General features: G+C 31.9%; 1 protein-coding gene across 1 annotated transcript; it reads right to left on the bottom strand.

Moving 5' to 3' along the window:
* Nucleotides 1–10,012: 10,012 nt before the first annotated feature.
* On the bottom strand, nucleotides 10,013–11,947 carry LOC102615092 (transcription factor JUNGBRUNNEN 1). Its single transcript, XM_052433171.1, has 3 exons — nucleotides 11,662–11,947; nucleotides 10,639–10,949; nucleotides 10,013–10,486 (listed from the first exon to the last, which is right to left on the bottom strand). The coding sequence occupies exons 1-3, from the start codon at nucleotides 11,867–11,869 to the stop codon at nucleotides 10,058–10,060; spliced, it is 948 nt and encodes a 315-aa protein (XP_052289131.1). The 5' UTR covers nucleotides 11,870–11,947; the 3' UTR covers nucleotides 10,013–10,057.
* Between the last annotated feature and the right edge of the window lie 10,803 nt (nucleotides 11,948–22,750).

Raw genomic sequence — 22,750 nt, 5'->3', positions numbered from 1 at the left:
TGACAGAACGAAAGAATCGAACTTTAAAGGAAATGATGAATGCATTGTTGATAAGTTCTGGGTTACCCCAGAATATGTGGGGAGAAGCTGTTTTATCAGTTAATTATTTGTTAAATAAGATACCCCGAAAGCAAGAAGATAAAACCCCGTATGAGCTATGGAAAGGTAGAGCACATTCATATAAATTCTTACGAGTGTGGGGGTGTCTTGCTAAAGTAGTGGTTCCTTCAAATAAAAAAGTAAAAATATGACCAAAAACTGTTGATTGTATTTTCATTGGTTATATACAAAATAATAGTGCTTATCGATTTTTGGTGCATGAGTCTAAAGTTCCAGATGTCCACAAAAATATGATAATAGAATCAAGAAATACATCGTTCTTTGAACATGTGTTTTCTTGTAATTCTAGAGTGGAATCGAGAGAATTGCGATAATTTCATAAAACAACAATTGAAAATGAAGAAAATGATGAAGTATCAGAAGAATAAGAACAAGAAATTGAGGTCAGACGTAGCAAAAGAGCTAGAATAGAAAAATCTTTTGGTCCAGACTTTCTAACGTATTTGCTAGAAAGTGAACCTCAAAGCTTCAAAGAGGCTGTAACTTCAGCTGAAGGCGCTTTATGGAAAGAAGCCATTAACAGTGAAGTTGAATCCATTTTACAAAATCATACTTGGGAGCTAGTAGATCTTCCTCCAGGATGTAAACCTTTGGGGTATAAGTGGATTTTCAAAAGGAAAATGAAAGCCGATGGATTAATCGATAAGTACAAGGCTAGGCTCATAATTAAAGGTTATAGGCAACGAGAAGGCCTTGATTACTTTGATACTTATTCTCCTGTTACGAGAATAAATTCCATTCGGATGATAATAGCAGTTGCAGCTTTGTACAACCTCGAGATATATCAAATGGATGTAAAGACGGCTTTTCTAAATGGAGATTTAGATGAAGAAATCTACATGGAGCAACCTGAAGGTTTTATAGCTCCAGGACAAGAAAAGAAAGTTTGTAAATTGGTAAAGTCATTATTTGGCTTGAAACAAGCACCGAAACAGTGGCATGAGAAATTTAATCATATGATGATCACAAGTGGCTTTAAGATCAACGAGTGTGACAAATGTGTTTATGTCAGAAAAACAGAAAATGACTATGTCATTTTATGTTTATATGTTAATGACATGCTCATTGTTGGGAGTGATGATGACATGATTAAATCTACCAAGAATATGTTTAAGTCTAAATTTGACATGAAAGACATGGGTCTTGCAGATGTCATTTTGAGAATTAAAATCTCAAGGGCTTCTAATGGACTTATTCTAAGTCAAACTCATTATGTAGATAAAATTCTTGAAAAATTTAATAAAGATGATAATACTATGTCTAAAACTCAATTAGATACTAGTATTCATCTATCGAAAAATAGATGATGGGGTATTTCTCAAGTAGAATATGCTAGAATAATAGGCAGTCTGATGTACTTAACAAATTGTACCAGACCGGATCTAGCCTATACGGTAAGTAAACTTAGTAGATGTACGGGTAATCCAGGAACTGATCACTGGAAAGCTATCGTAAGAGTATTTAGGTATCTTCGATACACTCGTAATTATGGACTGCACCATACTAGGTATCCAGAAGTATTAGAAGGATTTAGTGATGCTAACTGGATATCTGATGTAAAAGATTCAAAATCTACTAGTGGCTATGTGTTTACACTAGCAGGTGCAACTGTATCATGGAGATCTTCTAAACAGACAGTAATTGTCAGATCTATAATGGAATCTGAATTTATTGCATTAGATAAATGTGGTGAAGAAGCAGAATGACTACACAATTTTTTAGAAGGTATTCCAAAGTGGCCAAAGCCTGTGCCTATAATTTGTATACATTGTGATAGTCAATCAGTTATCGGCCGGGCACAAAGCAATATGTATAATGGTAAGTTTAGCCACATATGTCGTAGACATAATACTATTAGACAACTTATTTCTACTGAAGTTATTTCTATTGACTATGTGAGGTCAAAAGATAACATTGCGGATCCGCTAACCAAAGGGTTAAATAGAGAGCTAGTAGAAAAATCATCGAGGGGAATGAGATTAAAACCCATAGAATGATTAGTCAATAACGAAGGAAAACCCAACCTAGTTGACTAGAGATTCCAAGATCTAGGTTCAATAGGACAACCTATTTGTTAAAGACTAAAGTTGGATCACAGTGGGGGTCATTCTCTTAAAGTTGGATCACAGTGGGGGTCATTCTCTTGAGAGGATTACCCCATTGACCATTCCTATGATGAAACAGAGATGCATGTGGGGAATAAGGTTGAGCTAGGCTCTTAATGATTCTTATGCGTCGGAAAATTCGAGCAGAGTAATGCGGGTTACTCTTAATTAAGATATCACCTATGTGAGAGAGAAGTAGGGCCGCTTCAAAGGGAGCTATTATGGGTTCAGCTCTTAGGAACTCTCGCAGAACCAGGTAAATGTCCAAGGCCAAAACGAACATAACCATGAGAACTCAACAGTGTTAGGAGAAATACCTATGTGTAGTATATGATCGTTTACATTAATGGCAGAATTAGGGGTGGGCAAAATCGGGTTCGGATCAACCCGATCGGATTTCGGGTTAGTCGGGTTGGATAAAAATCGATCCGAATCCCACCCGAACTTAAAACCCGATCCGATCCGATCCGAATTAAATTCGGATCGGATCGGATCGGGTTAAAAAGTCGGGTGGAATTCGGATCGGATCGGATGCGGGTTAATTCGGATTCGGATTAAATTCGGGTTATTCGGATGAATTCGGGTTAATTCGGGTCGGGTGTAATCGGATCGGATTCGGGTTAATTCGGGTTATTCGGATTAATTCGGGTTATAATTAATTAATTTGCCAATTTAGCAATTGGGAAATCAAACGTAATTTTAATTGAGTTACTCCATTAATTATCTTTAATTAGAGGGAAGAGAGTGAAAGGGAGGAAAAAGAAATTGTATGACTTTTCATAAAATAACTTATAAATTTAGAAATTATATACATATGTTAAAATATTATTTGTTAGTGGTTTCATATTAGATTATGAAGACCCAAATCATCACGCTAGAATTTCTCCTGTCCAAAAGTTTTTCACAATCAAAAAATGAATTATTTTTTACAAATTTTAATCTTATCCTATGGTCATGTTTGTTCAAAATTCAAAGAAAACCTTAACAATTTGCTATGTGACACAATAATAAGTGTTAATGTCTTATAGTAAAAGATAAAACCCATTAAATTTAATATTAAAATATAATAAATCACAAAAAAAAAACCCTCTACCAAATGGCAAAACTCAATCAGTGGACTGGAATGTGGAATCCACATTAATTTTATCATGGGGCCACACGTTGATACTTGATACTTGATAAGGAAACATTTTTTTTCTATTTTTTTAATTCTTTTTGGCTTTTTGCCATGGGGACCTCTGGAGAAGTGGAGATACAACCGTTTAAAAGAAAATTTACATACACTTTGCATACACTTTATCTAATCTAAAAGACAAACACAGCAAACGTAAGGGATTGATTCATTTTCATTCTGGAAATAACAACATGAACGTGCATGTCCTTTATAAAACAAGGACATTTCTCTTCCACTCTTGTCACCTTGCTAACTAAGAAATTTCTTTCTCACCTTCCTTATCCTCCCTCATTCATTCATCCATTCATTTCAACCAACAAAAAAAGAAAATTACTACAGAATTAAATTCAAATGATTCAAAATTAAAAATTAACACAAAGCATAAAATTAAAATTAACACAAAGTTTAAATTTAATAGTCTCCATCCAAAGCGCAATGTCCAATTCTAAAATCTAAACATTAATATTTAGAACACAAAATTAAACATAATTAAATAGTTTCCATTTTCCAAAACACAAATGACAAAGTTCCAAAATCCAAAACACAACAAAGTTTAAATGTAAATCTAGATCAACTTCCTTCACGGCTCCACCGTTCCTCGCAAGCACTTTGACAAATTTTAACTTCAATTTCTTCTACTCCAAGTTGAAGAATTGAAGCATATATCCCTTAGGAAAAAATTGAAAAAATAATAGATAACCGTTTAACTACTTTCTTTAAGCCACATTACAAATAAAGGGACATTAAACACAAACACATATGCCCAATTCATGTGTGTACTTGATTAAATATAAGAAAAAAATAAGTCAATTGTGGCTTATTTCATGGCATTCATCATCAAGTAAATTTAATAATAATCCTAATTCCTAAGTAATACCATTCCAACAATTTCAATGTGTCTAAAATAAATGAAACAATTATAAATTAAAACTATAACAACTATTGTCTATTATTATAGTGTAAATTACAACCTAAACATATAATATGAAATTATAAATAATAATATATATTAAGAATTACCTTTCAAATATCCATAACACCCATATCAGCGCTCACTGTTTCCACCGTTGAAGCTTGTGATCTTACAAACTCTTTAAAATATAAAAAAAAATGAAATTAGTAAGTAACTTAAGTACATATAGATGCTATTTATAAAGTTATAATACATCTTAACTTTATAAAGTATGAGAAAAATATTACCTTCATGTAGCTCCATATGGAATATCTGCTCTTTAATATCTTCCTGAAGGTTGTAAACAGGATTAGCAAAAAGTTTAGCTTGTAACCAATTTTCGGTACATATCAATGCCTCAACCATACAAGGGGTCAAAGAACTCCGATATTCGTCAATGACGCGACGCCCTGTGCTAAAGGCAGATTCAGATGCCACTGTGGAAACAGGAACAGCAAGGACATCCCTTGCAATTTTCTCTAATATCGGATACTTTGATCCATTAACCTTCCACCAAAGCAAAACATTGAGCTTAAGATTGCTTGGATCTTCAACTGAGTCACTCAAATATCGTTCCACCTCAGATACTACTCTCTTGCCCTCATTCTGAACAAACACTTTCTGAGCATACCCAAAGAAAGGGCGAGAAACTCGGAAAATGTCATCACCATCACCACTAGGACCCTCCGGCAAACCAACCTCAGTTGTAAAATAAGGAGAATAACTTGTACCACCGTAGTTGCCGCTAGGAACACTCTCACTACACATCGATGGTGTGGAACTAGAGCACATTGCACTATATGCATCATAAAGCTCATTCAACAAATCTTTCACTGCTTTGGTCATTTCTTCAACTTTCCAACCATCATTGGCAAAAATGATCTCAAAAATATGTTTGGCAAAATCCATTTTAGCTCGTGGATCAAGAATAGAGGCAACAATTAACATTTTATTTATCTTCCCTGAAGACTCCAAATATTTATCAAATTTTTCCCTCATTTGATAAGCCATAGCCACCACCCAAGGATCTCTACTTCCCTCTAATGCAGTCAATGAGCTCTCAATTAAGCCAATGGTATCATAACAAAGATTAGAAGTCACACTCAAAGAAGCAGAAAATAACAATGTGGCATCATAAAATACCTTCAAAAACTTCACAATTCGCCCTGCACTCTCCCAATCCTCAGGTCCAAGCAGGCCCACCCTCTTAACGTTATTTTCTTTCTCGAGAAAATATGCCTCATACGGTTTATCCACCTCTGCCATTCTATCAAATGCTGCTTGAAACTTCAACGCAGTCATCAACATTAAATAGGTGGAATTCCACCTAGTAGGACAATCTAAAACAACCGTTCCATTTGGACATTTCACTTGTTGAGCACACTGTTTAAATGCCTGTAGCCTCGTTGTGGAGGATCTCACATACTTCACAGTATTCCGGATGGCGGCAACACTAGCATGAAATTCATTCAACCCCGAAACAACAATCAAGTTCAAAATATGTGCACAACAACGCACATGCATATACTGACCCGCCAATACAATTGCATCATCATTCATCTAAGCAAGTAATTGCATAGTCACATAATTAACCGCAACATCATTTGTACTGGCATTATCAACAGTTATTGCAAACAACCTCTCTATCCCCCAATCTTGTAAACAAGCTACAATCTTTTTACCGATCGTTTTCCCTCTATGATCTTCAATCACACTGAAACTAATAATCCTTCTGTTCAAACACCAATCACTATCAATAAAATGATCTGTGATCACCATGTAGCTCATGTTTTGAACAGAAGTCCATAAATCAGTGGTAAGAGACACTCGCTGTTTGTTGTTGCAAATCAAACTCTTCAACATTATCTTTTCTTCCAAAAATAAATCCATAACATCCCTACCAACAGTTCTCCGAGATGGCATAACAAACTGTGGAATGGCTACACTACAGAAATGCCTGAACCCTTTGTTATCCACAAAACTAAGTGGCAACTCACCCATAATGATCATTTTGGTGACTGCCCTTTTACAAGCGTCTTGACTCCACCCTTTAGCCAAAACCATATTACTTGCATTTCCTTCCCCACCCTCAGTTGTCAAGTTTTGTTGACTTCCCTCTTGTTGTTCCCGGAATGTCTTGTATGCAAGGCAAGCCAGTATATGATTTCTCATATTTGTAATCCCATCACGCCTTGAATGACATTGATATTGTCTACCACAATAGTTGCACTTGCATTTGTTTGGATTGTTCTCGAGCAAAGTAAAATGATTCCACGTCGCAGATCTTTTCTTCATCGCTAGTCTTTTCCGCTTTGCCTTTTGAGTTCCTTCCATTTGAACACTTTGATTGTCATCATCACTTATTGAATTCGATCTTGAGTGTCCAGACATCTAAACATGCAAATAAATAATTATTAATCATTAATTCATAAATTAAAACACAAAAAGACTATTAAAAAAATCTACTTAATAGTTAGTATTACAAATTGATTCAAATAATTGTTAATTTAATTTTATGAAACTTTTTGAAATCGATATTTCCAATTTTCCACCATAATGTTTATATATGATCAAGAATTCAAGATGCATATTCCATAAAAGAAAACCAAGAAATTAAACTAATTATTTAATTTATAATATCTAATTATCCATTGGCCAAAATAATATAATATTAATTACATATCCGTATCTTAAATTCTTAATTCTTATTATGCTCACATTATATGTAGTTAGCCACTTAATATTTACTTATTGGTTAATGGTTATCATGCAATTAATTAAATTGATTAATTATTTATTGAAGTTGAAACTTGAAACTACTGCAATTAAATTGGTTAATGGTTAATTTTTTGTTGATGTTGAAACTATTCTATAAATACACATATCATATGACATATACAATTATAATTTATATTGTAACATAATTTTTATTTTTTATTTTTAATCTAACATTACTATTCATACAAAAAATCAATTATTAATTAATAACAGAAAATTAATGCCATATTATTTTTATTTTATTGATAAAATTTAACAATATATAATTATATATAATTAACAATTTAACATACAAAATTACAATTAACATTTCTCATATAACATATAACAAATAAAAATTATAATTAATCATTAATGCATATATAATTATATAATATATACCATCTCTTAAATAACTTTAAAAGCCGGATTTGCTGTCTTGCACTCTTGCTTTGCTTATTCGGGCTTCAGCTTTCAAGCCTTCAAGTTCCAATTCCAAAACAGAGAGTGAAGAGAGTCAGAGAGACAGAGACCTTTTGAGATTGGAGGCTGGATCCGTGACCCGTGAGGCGTGACCGTGAATGGGTGTGGTGGCCGGATGTTAACACTCAACAGCCGTGACCCGTGGATGCCAATGGTGGAGACTCGAGTGGATCGGAGGCAGCTTGCTGGGTGGATCTTCAATCGGACTGCGTGTGGTGGCCGTTGAAGCTAGCTCCGTGAACTGTGCGTGTGTGTTTGTTGCGAGTGGTGAGCGACGAAGGCCGTGACTCCGTGAGGCGTGAATGAGCGTGGGACAGTGGGTTGGCTGCTGCCTACTTGTGCTTGACGGCTGCTGCCTGCTTGTGCTTGACGGCTGCTGGTTTCAGTGATTTTTGTGTGACACTGTGACAGTGAGGGTTTGTGAATTGTGATAGTGATACCGTGAGTGAGGGTTTGTGACTGTGAGTTGTTACTTGTTACTTTGCTTAATTGCTTTGCTTGTGTTGTTTGCTTGGTGAATTATTGAATTGTTTTGTAACTTTTGTTGCGGTGAATAGTGAATACTGAATAGTTTGGAGTGAATTGACTGAATTCCTGAATTGTTTTGTTGCGGTGAATACTTTGTGAAATGTGAAATTGTGAATTACTGTAAATCCGTGAGTCTGTACTCTCTCATGTGATATGTATTCTGTTTCTGTGAGAGTGTAAGTTACTGATTCAATGCATGTACTCGTGTGAGATGTGAGTGTGCCGTGTGTGTGTCTGTGTGATATTGTAAGTGTAAATCTGTAATTTTTGCCCAAGTTTTTTTTTTTGTCTCAACCCGATCGGGTTTTCGGATCGGATCGGGTGAAACCCGATCCGATCATGATCCGATCGGGTTGAGACAATTTCACCCGATCGGGTTTTGTTGACCACCCGATCCGATCCGAACCCGAAATGTTTCGGATCGGGTCGGGTCGGATCGGGTCGGGTCGGATAATTTGCCCACCCCTAGGCATAATAGTTCAAAGACATCGCGTCTACTGATCAGCTAGTAAAGTAATTATACTATTACAAGGGAATGTTCAAAGGATAACACCTACCTATCCTGTGCTAGGTATCAATCCAATAAACTTGATCATTAAAGTCAAAAATGGTTTTGATGTCAAAATTTAGCGGTTTTCCTATTTTTACTGCCAATTTTCATTCATATGGGGGATTGTTGAAAAAATAGCATATCATGCTATTTTGAGGGCACATTTTGAGTGGGTCCCACTTAGAGAAAGTGAGAATTCTTGTGATGTTCAGATTCTATTATATTAATACTTCAAAAATATAATTTTATTTTTTCAAAATGGTGCTTGGGTGAATGAGAAATTGTCTCTCAAAGTTCACCCTTGAAGTTGGAAATTTGAAAGGAAATGAGACTTATCCCACATGGGAAAAAGAAGCCTAGGGATTAGTGTTTATATATAAACACTTAACCATGCATGAATAAGAATTAGAAGGATAGAGTCTCTCTCCACACGCGCGTGCGCAGGGGGGTGCGAATCCAAGACCGATTTGGTTGAACTCGTGTGCGCCCGCGCGTCCTGCGTACACGAATTTTAGTCTAAAATCACCCAAACTTACATGGCACGTTTTTAATTTTCTTTTGAATTTTTTGTGTAACAGTTTCACACCTCTTTGAATTCAAATGAGTTGTAACAGTTTTACAATTATTTCTTGCTGTTATGCAATTCAATTTTTTAATTGAATTGTTTAAATTCAATGGTTGCTACAACAATTTAATAACATATATTGAATTCGGAAATTCAATACAAAGAAGCTGTTACATACTCACATGACTATAAATAGGCACCTCCTTTTCTGTTTTTTGGACACTCGAAAAACCAGCACAAAGCTCACTTGTTTTTCCCTTCCTCCTTCTTCGTCGTCTGTTTTCTCTGATTGAGTTCGCTGTTGTGGTTTGTCGGAATTTCCACCATGTGCTTAGTCGGAAATTCGTGCCTGTTATATCCTGGGAAACAGTTACCAGCATACCTAAAACACTCCAGTAGGTGGTAAATCTGTTTTAAGGATACTGCCATGTGCAGGCCTCGGGTTCCATTTTATTTTTCTGTTTCCTTTCTCTTCAGTTTTGCTCTCTGTTTTCATTTGTCATTTCCAATAGCTGGTTTTCGTTATTTAGCTACTGTATAAATTGTTATCTCATTGTGTTTGTTTTTCTTACACAAACATCATAATATTACAATCCTACGATAAACTTTAGCGCAAAAATTACATAATCACACGAGTTTATATACGGGATACCTAATAGATGCGGACATCCCCCCCCCCCCCCCCCCCCCCCTTCAAACTCGAATAGAGCTAGTCTTGTTGGATAATGACCACAAAAATATAAATAGGAACCTAAAACAATGCATTAATCAGAGTCTATAAAATAATTTTTGTCGTTTTTATTGCAACTAGTCCCGTCCGGGTTTAAAAAGAAAAGTTCGGACATTCAAGCGCAAACTCTACAACCGACCTAAGTTCATCCCAATTCTCTTGAGTGAACAATTCATGAAAATCATTTCCATTTGCATGTGGGTGGCTTGAAGATGATGCCATGGATTCATAAGGATTACTGGGTATGTTGCCGCTCAACTGCTCTACACTACTAAACTGGCTTATCTCATTGATCTGATGGACGGCGGTGGGCTTCAGATTATCGGTATGACGATGAATCCCGGGATTTTCAAAACTGATGTAAGCTTCTTCCTGATTGTTAGATTCTGTACTGTATGTAATTGTAGCGCTTGGTAACTCCGTTACTGATGACTGACGTCTAGCCGATGATTGCTCCTTCCAATTTGTGTACTTTCTGGATGACACATTTCGCTTGAAAACTCTGCAGATGGTCCATACTTCCTGAAATCGCGTAAAGAAATGAACGTCTGAAATAGAGGTAATTAACACAAACTAGACTATGTAGTAAGGTCTTCACAAACATTTCATGATTATTCAACTTTTGAACACTCGATGGAGTTAACCCTGTTACAAAATTAAAACTTTCAACTTACCGCTTCCGGCAAGGTTGTTTTAGCATTGGTGACATTAGTGTTGCCGCTACGATCGTCAGAAGGAAGGCGAAACTCGTTCATCATCCAATCCGTTTTGGTTCCTTTTCCGGCGGTTCCACGGTAGTATACAAGCGTTTTCTTGAGTCCAATGCAGTCTTGGCCTTCTCCTCCGTCAGAATATACAGGCTTGTCGATGCCAGTTGCCTTCCAAAATCCAGACCCCGTCACTCTATTCGGTCTTACGCTGTTTCTGTATTTTCTCCCTCTTTTGCAAAAGAAGTATCCTTCGTTGTCAGGTGTAGAACTGATTTCTGCATTATGAGATAAAGAGAGCAAAATTAGATGATTACAAGAAATATCCTGGACAGTCTGATTGGAGTGCATGCACACACACACACATATATATATATGCTCCGACACAAAATGAGTATATATAAATTTAAGATGGGGTTTCCCCAAGTAAATGAAAATTTCTTTATAAGTGTTAAACCTAATTAAGTTCTAGGTAAGTGAAGGATATATATATAAATTTAAGATGGGGCTCCATCATGTAATTTCGGTTGATAATCTAATTATGCTGGTAAATGAGAGAGCATGAATCTTATAGTTCGTCGGACTTTCTTTGCAAGTGTGGCAAGAAAAATGAAAATCTGGAAGTTGGAATCACAAGAAAATGAAAAGAAGAAAGAAAAGAAGCTTTACTTAAACTTCAAATTGATGATCCACTGATCAGAACTTAATCATTGTAATTAAAGTTCATGTGAAAAACCGAAAGTTGCACTCAAGAACTTAAGCAAGCTTATCCCCACTCCTTTTAAGGAATAAGACAAATAAGCTCTAAGTTAATATCAAATCAATTCTGAAAAACCCATTAATAGCTTCATTTGAAATGAGATTGATTGGAATTTAGAACACATTGGGGAAAAAGAAGAGTTGAACAAACACTTTTAAGCCTTTAAAAGCTCTTTTAAATTTGATCCCAAAAAGAAAAAAAAAAAGACAAATTGAGTACGTAGTTCATACTTGGAAGATCCCAAGGATCATGCTTGTAAATATCAATCTGTTTGATCAATTCGATGCTGAGCGGTTTCTTGTCAACTTTTCTTCGAAGATAAAACCCAACAAGTTCTTCATCTGTTGGATGGAACCGAAACCCCGGAAGCTGATGATCATCAGCTTCATGATCATCCCTGTAACAATGATGATCAATCTTGATATTTTGGCCGTTCATCGTTATTATTGTCTCACTTAATTGTAACCCTTTTTTTTTTTTGGTTCTGCAGTATATAAGACCATTAGCTTGCTTGAGCATCAAAGAAACATTAATTGCTTTTTATTAAGTCTTAGGAGAGTTGGTTGCTTTTGTCCAAGTCTAAGTCGTTCGTCTTGACTATGTAGCCATTAAAGGAAAAGACCATTTATGTATGAATTAAAAAGAGCCAAAAGGAGTATTAGAAAAAGTCTTTACACATCATTTTATATATAATAAGTAATATTGATGAATTTTTAAATGGTCAAAAATATTTTCTATCGAAGCTACTTAATCTTTTATTTTATTTTTACTATTTATTAAGCTAGGTGTTAAGGAAGCAATTAATTAACTTATTATATTAGTACTTCAGTTTGTTTTTCTGTGTCCCTTGCATATATATACTCGAATTAGAAACTGCTTTCAGTTTCCAATCCACTCTTGAATTCTATGCAGTATCAGCATATTTTATATAATTAGATTTATCGTTTATAATAGTTACGTTACTTGAATTTTCTTTTCTTTTTGGGTGAAGGTGGCACGTACAGTAGGGACCATGAATATATAGACAAGAAAAATCAACTTGAATTAAGGACCAGTTGTCAACATCGTTGAAAAATGCATTCTCTCTCTCATAATTATTTTTTAATAAACTTGTTTTGTTCAGTTGAGATTTTGCACTACTCCAAAAATGGAGGAATTCTAGGATACGTGAGAAGTATTACAATTAATTAATGTATGTACACATAACATATGTAATTAAATTTTATATAATCATCAGTTATATGTTGGTTTTTAAAATAAATACACATATATAATAACTTTACTTATTTATTGTATGTTTAATATGATACCTCATAAGCATTTTAGAATTTCTCACAAAAATAGTTTGACAATAATTAATAAATCACCAACTATTAATATAAATACATCCTTTTGAAATCCAAAAGTAATTTATACTATGATGTTTGAGGAAAATTCAAGGCTGGAATCGTTTAAGGAAAATTCAAGGCTTGAATGGAGATCCTAATAAAAATAGGTAAGAGTGTTTTTTCCCCCTCAACAAAAGTACCATAGACAAACATTACTAATAAGTAGTAAAACTGCTAAAAACAATGACAAATATACTCAAAAATAATTATTTTCTCTTTAGGTAAAACCACTAAAATGTTTTTTTATTAGATGTATGATGAATATGATGAGATCACTTCATGATATTTAATATGTAGAGAATTTTTTTATAAATACTCCTAAAACATTGTTGCTCTTGCATTCAATTGTTGTCATTTATATGTTTCAATCGATTCGGATAATATACGTGCACACATGTCAAGCAGTGAATACATGAATGAGTGGGTAGTGCTCTCTGAGAACTGCTGACGTGGCTAAAGTCTTATCAGTTACAGGCACGTGCTTTGAAAATCTTTTGTTATAATTTGGCGGCTATATTCTATTGTAGATTTTGTAGCATGCTTAGTTTACTTCAATAAAAGGACCTTTCATCGTTCACGAAAGTAAAACAGCTTGCACATGACAATTTTGACACAGTTGTTTGTCTTTTGTGAAAATTAACTGTACTTGGTTTATTAAAAAAAAAATATTTGACTAGGATTATTCAAAGCCTTGAAACTGAAAATTGTTTGTGGTAACATAATTTCGTCCTGTAATCATGTTATGATTGAATATAATATCAGGTTCGACTACGGTGTTACGGTGGTACGGTACCACCGTTTCATCCAGTCGTTGGATTCACTTAAATGGACGGATCCATTGAGATCCAACGGTTGGATGCAACGGTAGTACGGTACCACTGTTGTACTATAATTTTCTTCATAATATCATCACATTTTGTAGTGGTTAATTAATCGAGCCAAAGTCTTTCCAGAGATTATGTAGAATAATTGACTGGCAAGAAAAATCCAGTCTTGGCCTAAATTCAAGGTGATTTAGAAAATATCATGAAAACTTTGGAAGAAAAATTGAACAATTATATATATTAATATAGCTTTTGTTTCAGGGCGGTACCATATTTAGGCCTTAGGCAAAAATAATTTTTATGAAGAGTAATAATAGAACTATAAAAGTCTTTATATACGATGAGGTATATCCAAATATAATTAATGAGGTCTATATATAATTAAGAGAAATTATTAATCGTATACCCTTAGTTTACTCCGTTATCAAATTTACTACAACACTTTCAGGGTATATCAATCGTTTACCCTAAGTTGACAAAATGTATCTGCCGTCCACCAAACCATTAGTTACTGTTTAAATACGATGACGTCAGAGGTGTAATATGGTCTTTTCATATGATACAAGTGATAATTTAAGGGTATATAAGTAATAATAAGAGATTTTAAGGGTATACAAGTAATAATTTTCAAGGCTAAAATCATCAATTCAATATACTTTCGTTAACTTTTAAACGGCAGCTAATGGTTTAGTAGTCGGCAGATAATTTTTGTCAATTTAAGGTGGATGATTGATACACTCTTAAAATATTATAGTATTTTTTTTTATAAAAGTACAAATTTAAAGTATACGAATGATAATTTTCCTATAATTAATTTTTCATTCAGCTAACTTTATTTTGTCATTTCAAATTGTACAAAAAATTTGTGGCTCTATAATTACTCTTAAAAAAATATTATTTATATTTAAAATTTTCACACTTTCAAATTTGCAACTTTTAGGTATGGGTCTAGCTACTATGTCCAAAGGGAACCCTACCTTTTTATTTGTTGATTTGTTGGCTAGTTGTTAGATTCTAACGAGTCTAATCGAATGACTAAGGTTTTGGCAATGAATAGTAATGTAAAGTTGGGCTACCATCCCAACCCGTTACACCTTTGTTATTGGTCTTAGGGTACTGTAAACCATGATTGGAATTGCTTCTGACGGTTGTCGAGGAGTGATCTTGATGCAATGTAGTTATGGAAGACTTGAGGACAATGAATGTGATGGCGATGGACATTTATACAAAAAGTCGTTGGTTTGGTCGGAAATTTGAGGTAAGCAACGACAGTCTTTGTGGGTTGATGGTGGATGGTTAGAAAGGTTATGCTGGTAAAAAGGAGTTGATCGATAGCGGTGGTGTTAATAAATTCATGGCGAAAAATGATGAATGGAGGTGGCAATGTTTGGGGCTGTTATAGTTAATTTACATCGGTTTTTTTTGTGAGTAATCGCCAACAGTTTTGCTTGGGGTTGGATGAGTGGCTCGTTCTGACCTTGATGGAAGTTTGATAGACGGAGAAGGCCTCGACAAAGGCAGCAGTACCGCCGTATATAGTAGTTTGGGTTTTGATTTTTTTTCCTTTTTTTCTAATTTTTATTTTTGCTCAAATTTCTATGGAGCAGGTGGATTTAGTAGGTTGGACTACATCATGAACACTCCTAAATTCTTACATCTACTTCATATCATTTCATTGTTATTTTATTTTTAATTTCACTAACTTCATTTTTAGTCATCTGATAATATACTCCTGCGGTCACCTACATTTTATATTAATTGTAACAACAAAATTGTGAATAGCATACATCTTATTGTTCCTCACTAAATTACAAATATTTGTTTAAGCTTAATTACTCATTTATTGTTATATACACCAACATTTTTTTGTTCCCTTAAACAAAATAATGGCAACACTAATAGTTCCTCTCTAATGACCTGCAATCCCAATTTGCTTCATGTGCCACATGGCCACTTCACCGCTGCACAGTATTAGTGTATTACTCCTTTTCACCCAACAACAACTTTCACTACAAGACGAATAAAGGGGGTATGATGTCCAAGTAGATGGAGCCTTTAGTTATAACCAATTAACATTTGTTGTTTCTTCAATATAGCCTGTCTCGAACCAAAATCTTATCCTAAAGACTGCTCCAATGATATATCAAGATCAAGTATTGCATGTAGCAATATTCAACTACAGACAAATTTGGACTTGACAAAAGAACATTTTTTGATTTGTCGACACATATCTACCACAATATTAAAATAATTTGAGCCGCCATTGTAGAAAGTTACAAACACCCCAATCTACTATTAAAAGAAATTCAAAAATTTAACCCTTTTACTAATCGAGTTTCTTGGTCTCTCTAGGCAAATATCATTTGACCAAGATTTGTTGACATCGTTGAAATTAACGGTACATAAGGATAACATAATTGAATAGACCACAGTTTGGATTTTGCCCTTTTGCATATGCAAATCAAGGGACATGGCCGCCAAAAAGTGGTTGATCAATGATAATCAAGAATAGTTCTCTGCTGATGCCGAAAGATAATACCAAAGTTTCAATTAGAAACTGAGAATTGACTACTCGATTGTATTATTATTACCAAGTCAAGTCTGATCAACTGGTCAATTCAAAAGGCCAGCCCGGGTTTTACTCACTGAGAAGTGGAAACTGAGTTTGCAAGTTTAATTTGTTTTATTGAAAATTGCTTATGATTAATATTTTTAAAATTTATTGATAAGGGTTTGAATTACCAGCATGTGTAGGGGTGGACATAAACCCACAACTCATGGGTTTATCCAAACTCAAACCAAATTAAATGGTTTGGGTTGGGTAAATCATTAAAATAGATTAGATGTGGGTTTTATGTAGAAAACCATTTCATTATGGTTTGAGTATGGTTTACCCATGGGTTATGGACAAAATCTCAACACTCAAATTTTCAAATGAAATAAATGAAAACAAAATAAATGAACACAAATAAGTGAAAGACCACCATTAAATTTTTTACGGCGTGATCAATTGTCAACAGTTAGAAAATGAAAATAACAGTAAAAATAAATTTAAATTAAATAAATATTGTTATAAATAACATAAATTTTTTTTCTTATTTACAAAAATAATTCCTCCCACATGGAAGGATCATCATAGAAAGAGCAGGAGACTCTACTAATGATCAATAATAACTCGGCTTGGGCTGGGTCCGATATGCTAGATGGCGGCTAATTTTTGGTCAATAATTGAATGTAATGCCCATATTAAGTATTAAAACAAGGAATATATGTTTTGATATGAGCAGAAAAATTAATAATAAAATTTTTTCTTGTAATTATTTATTTTGTGAACATTTTCTTATAATAAATATTTTGTAATATTTTAAAATTAAATGTAAAAAGTATAGGTAAAATATTTTATTATTTATCTTATAATAAATTTTTATTTGTCAATCAAGTTTTCTTATAATAATTTTTTATCATTTGACTAATAATTTTCTTATATATTTATTATAAGAAAATTTTCACAAAATAAATAAGTATAAAAAAATTTTATTATTAATTTTTTTGTTCATATCAAAACATATATTTCTTATTTTTAATGCTTTATTTTTTATTTAGTTTCTATTCATGTGATTTATTTAATATAGAATAAATATAAATAAAAGAGTAGTTGAAAATAAGGGTAATATTGTAAACTTATACTATTAGAGGAGTTTTTGGCCATTATAAAAGCAGAAGGGGGAAAATTAATATATGTTGATTACAGTAGGGGGGAAACTGACAATCTCCCTAAAATTAAACATATAAGTAGACAACATAACGCAAAATTACCAAAACGATAAATAAAAATAAATATTGCATAATTAAATAAATAACAAGTGGCAAAATTTATTATTAGATTGTTAATGTCATGTTTGTGAAAGTTTATTATTAAAGTGTACGTTCTTATTTATTGAGAAATAATAATTTTTGTGATTAAACTTTATTTTGATTTTCTAGTATTCTTTAATTTAAGGATTAAGTTATTGTAAAATTTATAATTTTTATCCACTATATTTTTTTATATTTTAATATCAATTTAATAATTAATAACAATTAATAATTATTATAATTTTGATATAATTAAATTTTATTAAAATAAAAATTATTTTGATAATAAAATTCAAACCAAACCCAAATGATTTGGTTTGGTTTGGGTTAAAAATATTTGGGTTGGTTTGGGTTGGATCCAAATTTTTATGGTTTGGTTTGGGTTAACTTAAAATCCAACCCAAACCAACCCATGCCCACCCCTAAGCATGTGTATCTGTGGTAGTTATATTTTTTCATTTAAAAAGAGATCCGATATGTTTCTGAACCCAAATATCCTAACGACATCATCACTGAGTTGATGTAAAAAGTTCTTATTAATTTATGATTGCTAATATTAATGGATTTTTCTTGTAATATTATTCAATATAATTAGTAATTATTATGGTGGGCATCCACAATTTTTATATAACGATAGTTTAAGGCGAGATTAGATGATAAGGTAACCCAAAACGTCTTATAAAAATCACATGGGAAATAAAAGCGAAGATTTTTATTGGATGAGATTAAAAAAAAAAAAAATTGATGGAATATATGAGATTACATTGTTTGCCATATTTATAGTAGAATTGATAATCTTATTTGGATAATACAAATAAACTCAAATCATAAATAAAATTAAGTAACAAACAGCGACCCAAATACAAAATGTTTATGAGACTAATATTCTTTATAGACTACTAAATTCGTCTTACATAAGTAGAAATACAACTGTGAATTTGCAATAATTTGTGCAAAACCGAATTCAACATATTATTTAAATGGACGGCTCCTCTTGATAAATATTATTAAGATAATATATTTATCGATCTATTGTGATTTACATTAGCATCCTGTGTTCCCTTTACTTTGAATTAGTTTGTTATTTTTCGTTAAATATTTTAATTAAGGGAGATCATATGATAACAAATGAAGTGAGAGGGCTATATTTGCATCCCGAAGCAAGTGTTTGAAAGTTGAACAATGTAAGTTTCTTTCTAGATAATTAGATATTATTTTGCTGCTACACAAGTCTTTAAGTTGAAGAATAGAACAGATCAATTCAATTTATAATAAATGCTCTCTCTCTTGGAGGACTTTCTAGAAAGTTATTGATGCAATAATGCAAAAAGACTGTAGGTATAGTGTTTGTTGTACGCGCATGGTCAAAATTAATGTTCAATAGATGTCTGTCTAGTTTTTTTTTTTTTTTTGATGCATAGATGTCTGTCTAGTTGATGAATTAATTTAGGATTAAATTGTTCTGAACTCTTACCCTAGTGTGTCCATTGAAAAAAGTTTCCTTCAGAATGGGTAAGGTGACTCAGCGTATCATTTTGTCTTCCTTTCCATAAATAATACTAAGACTTAAGAAAAGGGGGGAAAATAGAAAAGAAAATGGAATAAATGACTCGTAAAGATGAGAAATGTATACTCGAAGTCCTTGGTCAAGAAACAGGAATATGCAGGCCTTGGAACATTCTATTTTCTTGTGAAAAAAAAAAAAAAAAAGAGTTCCATCAGCTGACACCAGCCCCTTTTTTAAAAAAATATATTATCGTTCAACACCAATATTGATATATTAGATTGAGATCTGTCTCGACATATCAAAATTAAAAATTAATTGACGGTGAGATAAGAAAGTGTTTCACCAACTCAACTGAGAAAGTCTCAACATATCTTAAATATATATTTTTTTATTTTTAAATATTTTTTTTTCAACCAGCAGGGGGCTCTACAGCCTCCACTGATCACATACTGCATACGCCGCTGTTTGAAAGTTTGAACAATGTAAGTTTCTTTTCAAGATAATTAAATATTAATTATTTGGCTGCTACACAAGTCTCAATTTGAAGAATAGATCCGATGAATTCAGTTTATAATAAGGTCTGCGTAAGTTACATTTGATGTAACTTATGGTCAGCCTGTAAAAATTCATCTAGCTCCCTATACTCTATGTTATTTATAATTTATTCGTACGTATTATAAAATTTTATGGATTGTAAAATTTCGTTCAGTCCCTTACACTCAATTTTATTTTATTGAAACCCTAGAATAAGAATTCGCCCCCTATAATTTTAAATCCCCAAAATAACCTCCATTTAATTAATAACTATTATTTTATTATAATAATAAATATAATTATATTTTTTAAATAGATTATTATTGTTATTATTAATAACAAGAATAAAAAGTATTATAATTAATTAATCTATTAACAATAATTAATAATAATTTTTCGTTAAATTGTTAATAATAATAATAATTAAAGATAATTATATTAATAATTAATTTATGAATAATAATAACAATAACATTAATTAAAATACAAAATAATTATTATGATAAAAATTAATTAAGGATTTTATAGCAATGTTACAATTTAACTCATTCTGATTTTGATTCTAAGACAAAATAAACAGATAAATGGTAATACAACTCATTCTAATTACGATTTCTGCAGTTCAAGTAAATAAATTATTATGATTCTAATTTCTCATTTTGATTCTACATATTCTGATTGTAATTCATTATGTTTCCAGATAAATTTGATTCCTATTTAGTGAATGCACTATAAAATTCATAATACTTATGAATAAATTGTAAATAATATAGAGTGGGCTAATTGAATAATTTATTTGCTTGAACTGTAGGAATCGTAATTAAAATGAGCTTTATTACCATTTATGTGTTTACTTTATCTTAGAATCAAAATCAGAATGAATTAAATTATAACCAATTGCTATAAAATCATTCATTAATTTTTATCATAATAATAATTTTATATTTTAATTATTGTTATTGTTATTATTATTTAAAAATTAATTATTAATAATAATTATCGTTAATTATTATTATTATTATTAACAATTTAACTAAAAAATTATTATTAATTATTGTTAATAGATTAATTAATTATAATACTTTTTATTCTTGTTATTAATAATAACAATAATAATCTATTTAAAAAATATAATTATATTTATGATTATAATAGAATAATAGTTATAATTATAATTCATTTGATAATAATTATGTTTTTTAATTAAATGGAGGTTATAATAGGAATTTAAAATTATAGGGGGTGAATTCGTACTCTAGGGTTTAAATAAAATAAAATAAAATTAGGTGTAAGGAGCTAAACGAAATTTTACAATCCAAAAACTTTTATAATGCTTACCAATAAATTATAAATAACATAGAGTATAGGGATCTGAATAAATTTTTACAGACCAGCCGTAAATTACGTTAAACTTAACTTAACGGACCCTAAATGCTCTCTCTATTGCAGGACTTTGTAGAAAAGTTATTGACGCAACAATGCAAAAAGACTCTATTTACTAGTTATAGTGTTTGTTGTACACGCACTCACCGTCCCATTTTCCTTTCCTTTCCTTAAATAATACTACGACTTATAGAAAAGGGGGGAAAAAATAGAAAAGAAAATGAAACAAATGGCTCGTAAAGAAGAGAAATGTGAAGTCAAAGTCCTTGGTCAAGAAACAAGAACATGTGCGCAGTGGAACCTTCTATTTTTTGCTGAAACAAAACGATTTCCAACAGCTAACACCTGTTCTTTTTTTTTTTTTTTTAATATTACCGTCTAACACGAATACTGATATACCGGATTGGGATCTGACTCGATATATTAAAGTTAAAAGTTGATCGAGGGTGAGATGAAAAAGTGTTCGACCAATTCAACTAAGAAATTACATACACTTTATATACTAAATAGTTTTTTTTTTTTACTTAATATCTCTCTGTTGAGATATAAGAATCAAATAAAGATCATAAAAGAAGTAAGTATAAGATAAAAAGATTTTTTTGAAATAAGATTAAAAAATATTTGAAAATCGTGGTAAAATTATAAAATCACATAAATATACTTCCCAATTAAGAATATTGGAGCCGAAATCTAGATTCTTATGACATGCATATCATACAAATATGGAAAAAAAATTAAAGGATCAAAATTGTGATGTTTGATTACAATCCTTTTAATGTCATTCATTTTCCTACGTATACTAATTGGACCACAAATTAAGCGGTTGTGAATGGCAAGAGCGAAAATATTTTCTCCTTCCATCGGTTTCTCCGTTTCTGTTTTTCTTTTTTGTTGTCAAATCATCTGGTAATTAATTTTATGTCAAACGTATTTTTTTTTTCTTCATGTATTAGCACAAGGCAAACCGAGAATTAATTAATCTTCCTAAATTAACAGGAGCAACTCAATCAATTTACACAAAAACCGGTTCACTAAGGATATCCGAAACGGCTAATCAACTTGATTTTCAATCAAAGGAAATCCTCGAATTGTGCTCTTTTAATTTAACATCTTCTCCCTTGTACATTCATGAAGAATAAACATGCATAAAATAAGACCATTTTCTAATTTTAAAGGGATACGTTTAATTTGGGGTGAAGCTCATTAATTGGAAGAAAAACAATTCCATTTTCAAGCAAGTGTGTATTGTTATATATGTTTATTTAAAAGACAATAAATACTTTGGGTCCTCTCTTGGTACAAGTCTTTTAGCAAGAGAATAGATCAATGGACAATGATTATATCATATTATTATATATTTTGAAATTGACATCCATAGATGGTTCTAATTGAGCATTTTACGAAGGAATTATAGGCATAAAAAATGTTCTAACGAGTAAGGCAGGAAAGAAATAGACCAAGTCTTTTGTCAAGAAAGGGGAAAAAAAAGAAAAATGAAGAAAGAAGTATGGATGCCTTGGAACATTCTATTTTGTGAGAAAAAAAAGGAAAAAAGTGAATTAAAAAAAGAACTCTTTGTACCGCTGTAATTATAAAATATTATTGGAATTTTAATAAATAATATTCAAATGAATTTTTCTTTCCATAATTTTATTTAGAACTTTCTTTGAAGGATTGATTCCACTAAGATATGTTATATTTATAGTTAATTAGTTATTAATTATTAATTGTCCTTTGTAATTAACTTATAATTAATAATGTAGTAAACTAAGAATGCAGTAAGTCCTGTTCTCGTATAAAGTCACCATTTTGCCCAGTACTTTATCCT

Source organism: Citrus sinensis, chromosome 9 (genome assembly GCF_022201045.2).
Source record: "Citrus sinensis cultivar Valencia sweet orange chromosome 9, DVS_A1.0, whole genome shotgun sequence".
Taxonomy (NCBI): Eukaryota; Viridiplantae; Streptophyta; class Magnoliopsida; order Sapindales; family Rutaceae; genus Citrus; species Citrus sinensis.
The sequence above is the reverse complement of the archived record's forward strand: the minus strand, read 5'-3'. Positions and strand labels throughout refer to the sequence as shown.

Bases quoted from the DNA above. Each gene is read 5' to 3' on its own strand.
- LOC102615092 (XM_052433171.1), bottom strand. From the start codon at position 11,869: ATGAACGGCCAAAATATCAAGATTGATCATCATTGTTACAGGGATGAT. The intron at 10,950-11,661 runs GTATGAACTACG...CTCATAATGCAG, and splicing joins TGATCCTTGGGATCTTCCAA to AAATCAGTTCTACACCTGAC. The intron at 10,487-10,638 runs GTAAGTTGAAAG...ACGCGATTTCAG, and splicing joins AAACAACCTTGCCGGAAGCG to GAAGTATGGACCATCTGCAG.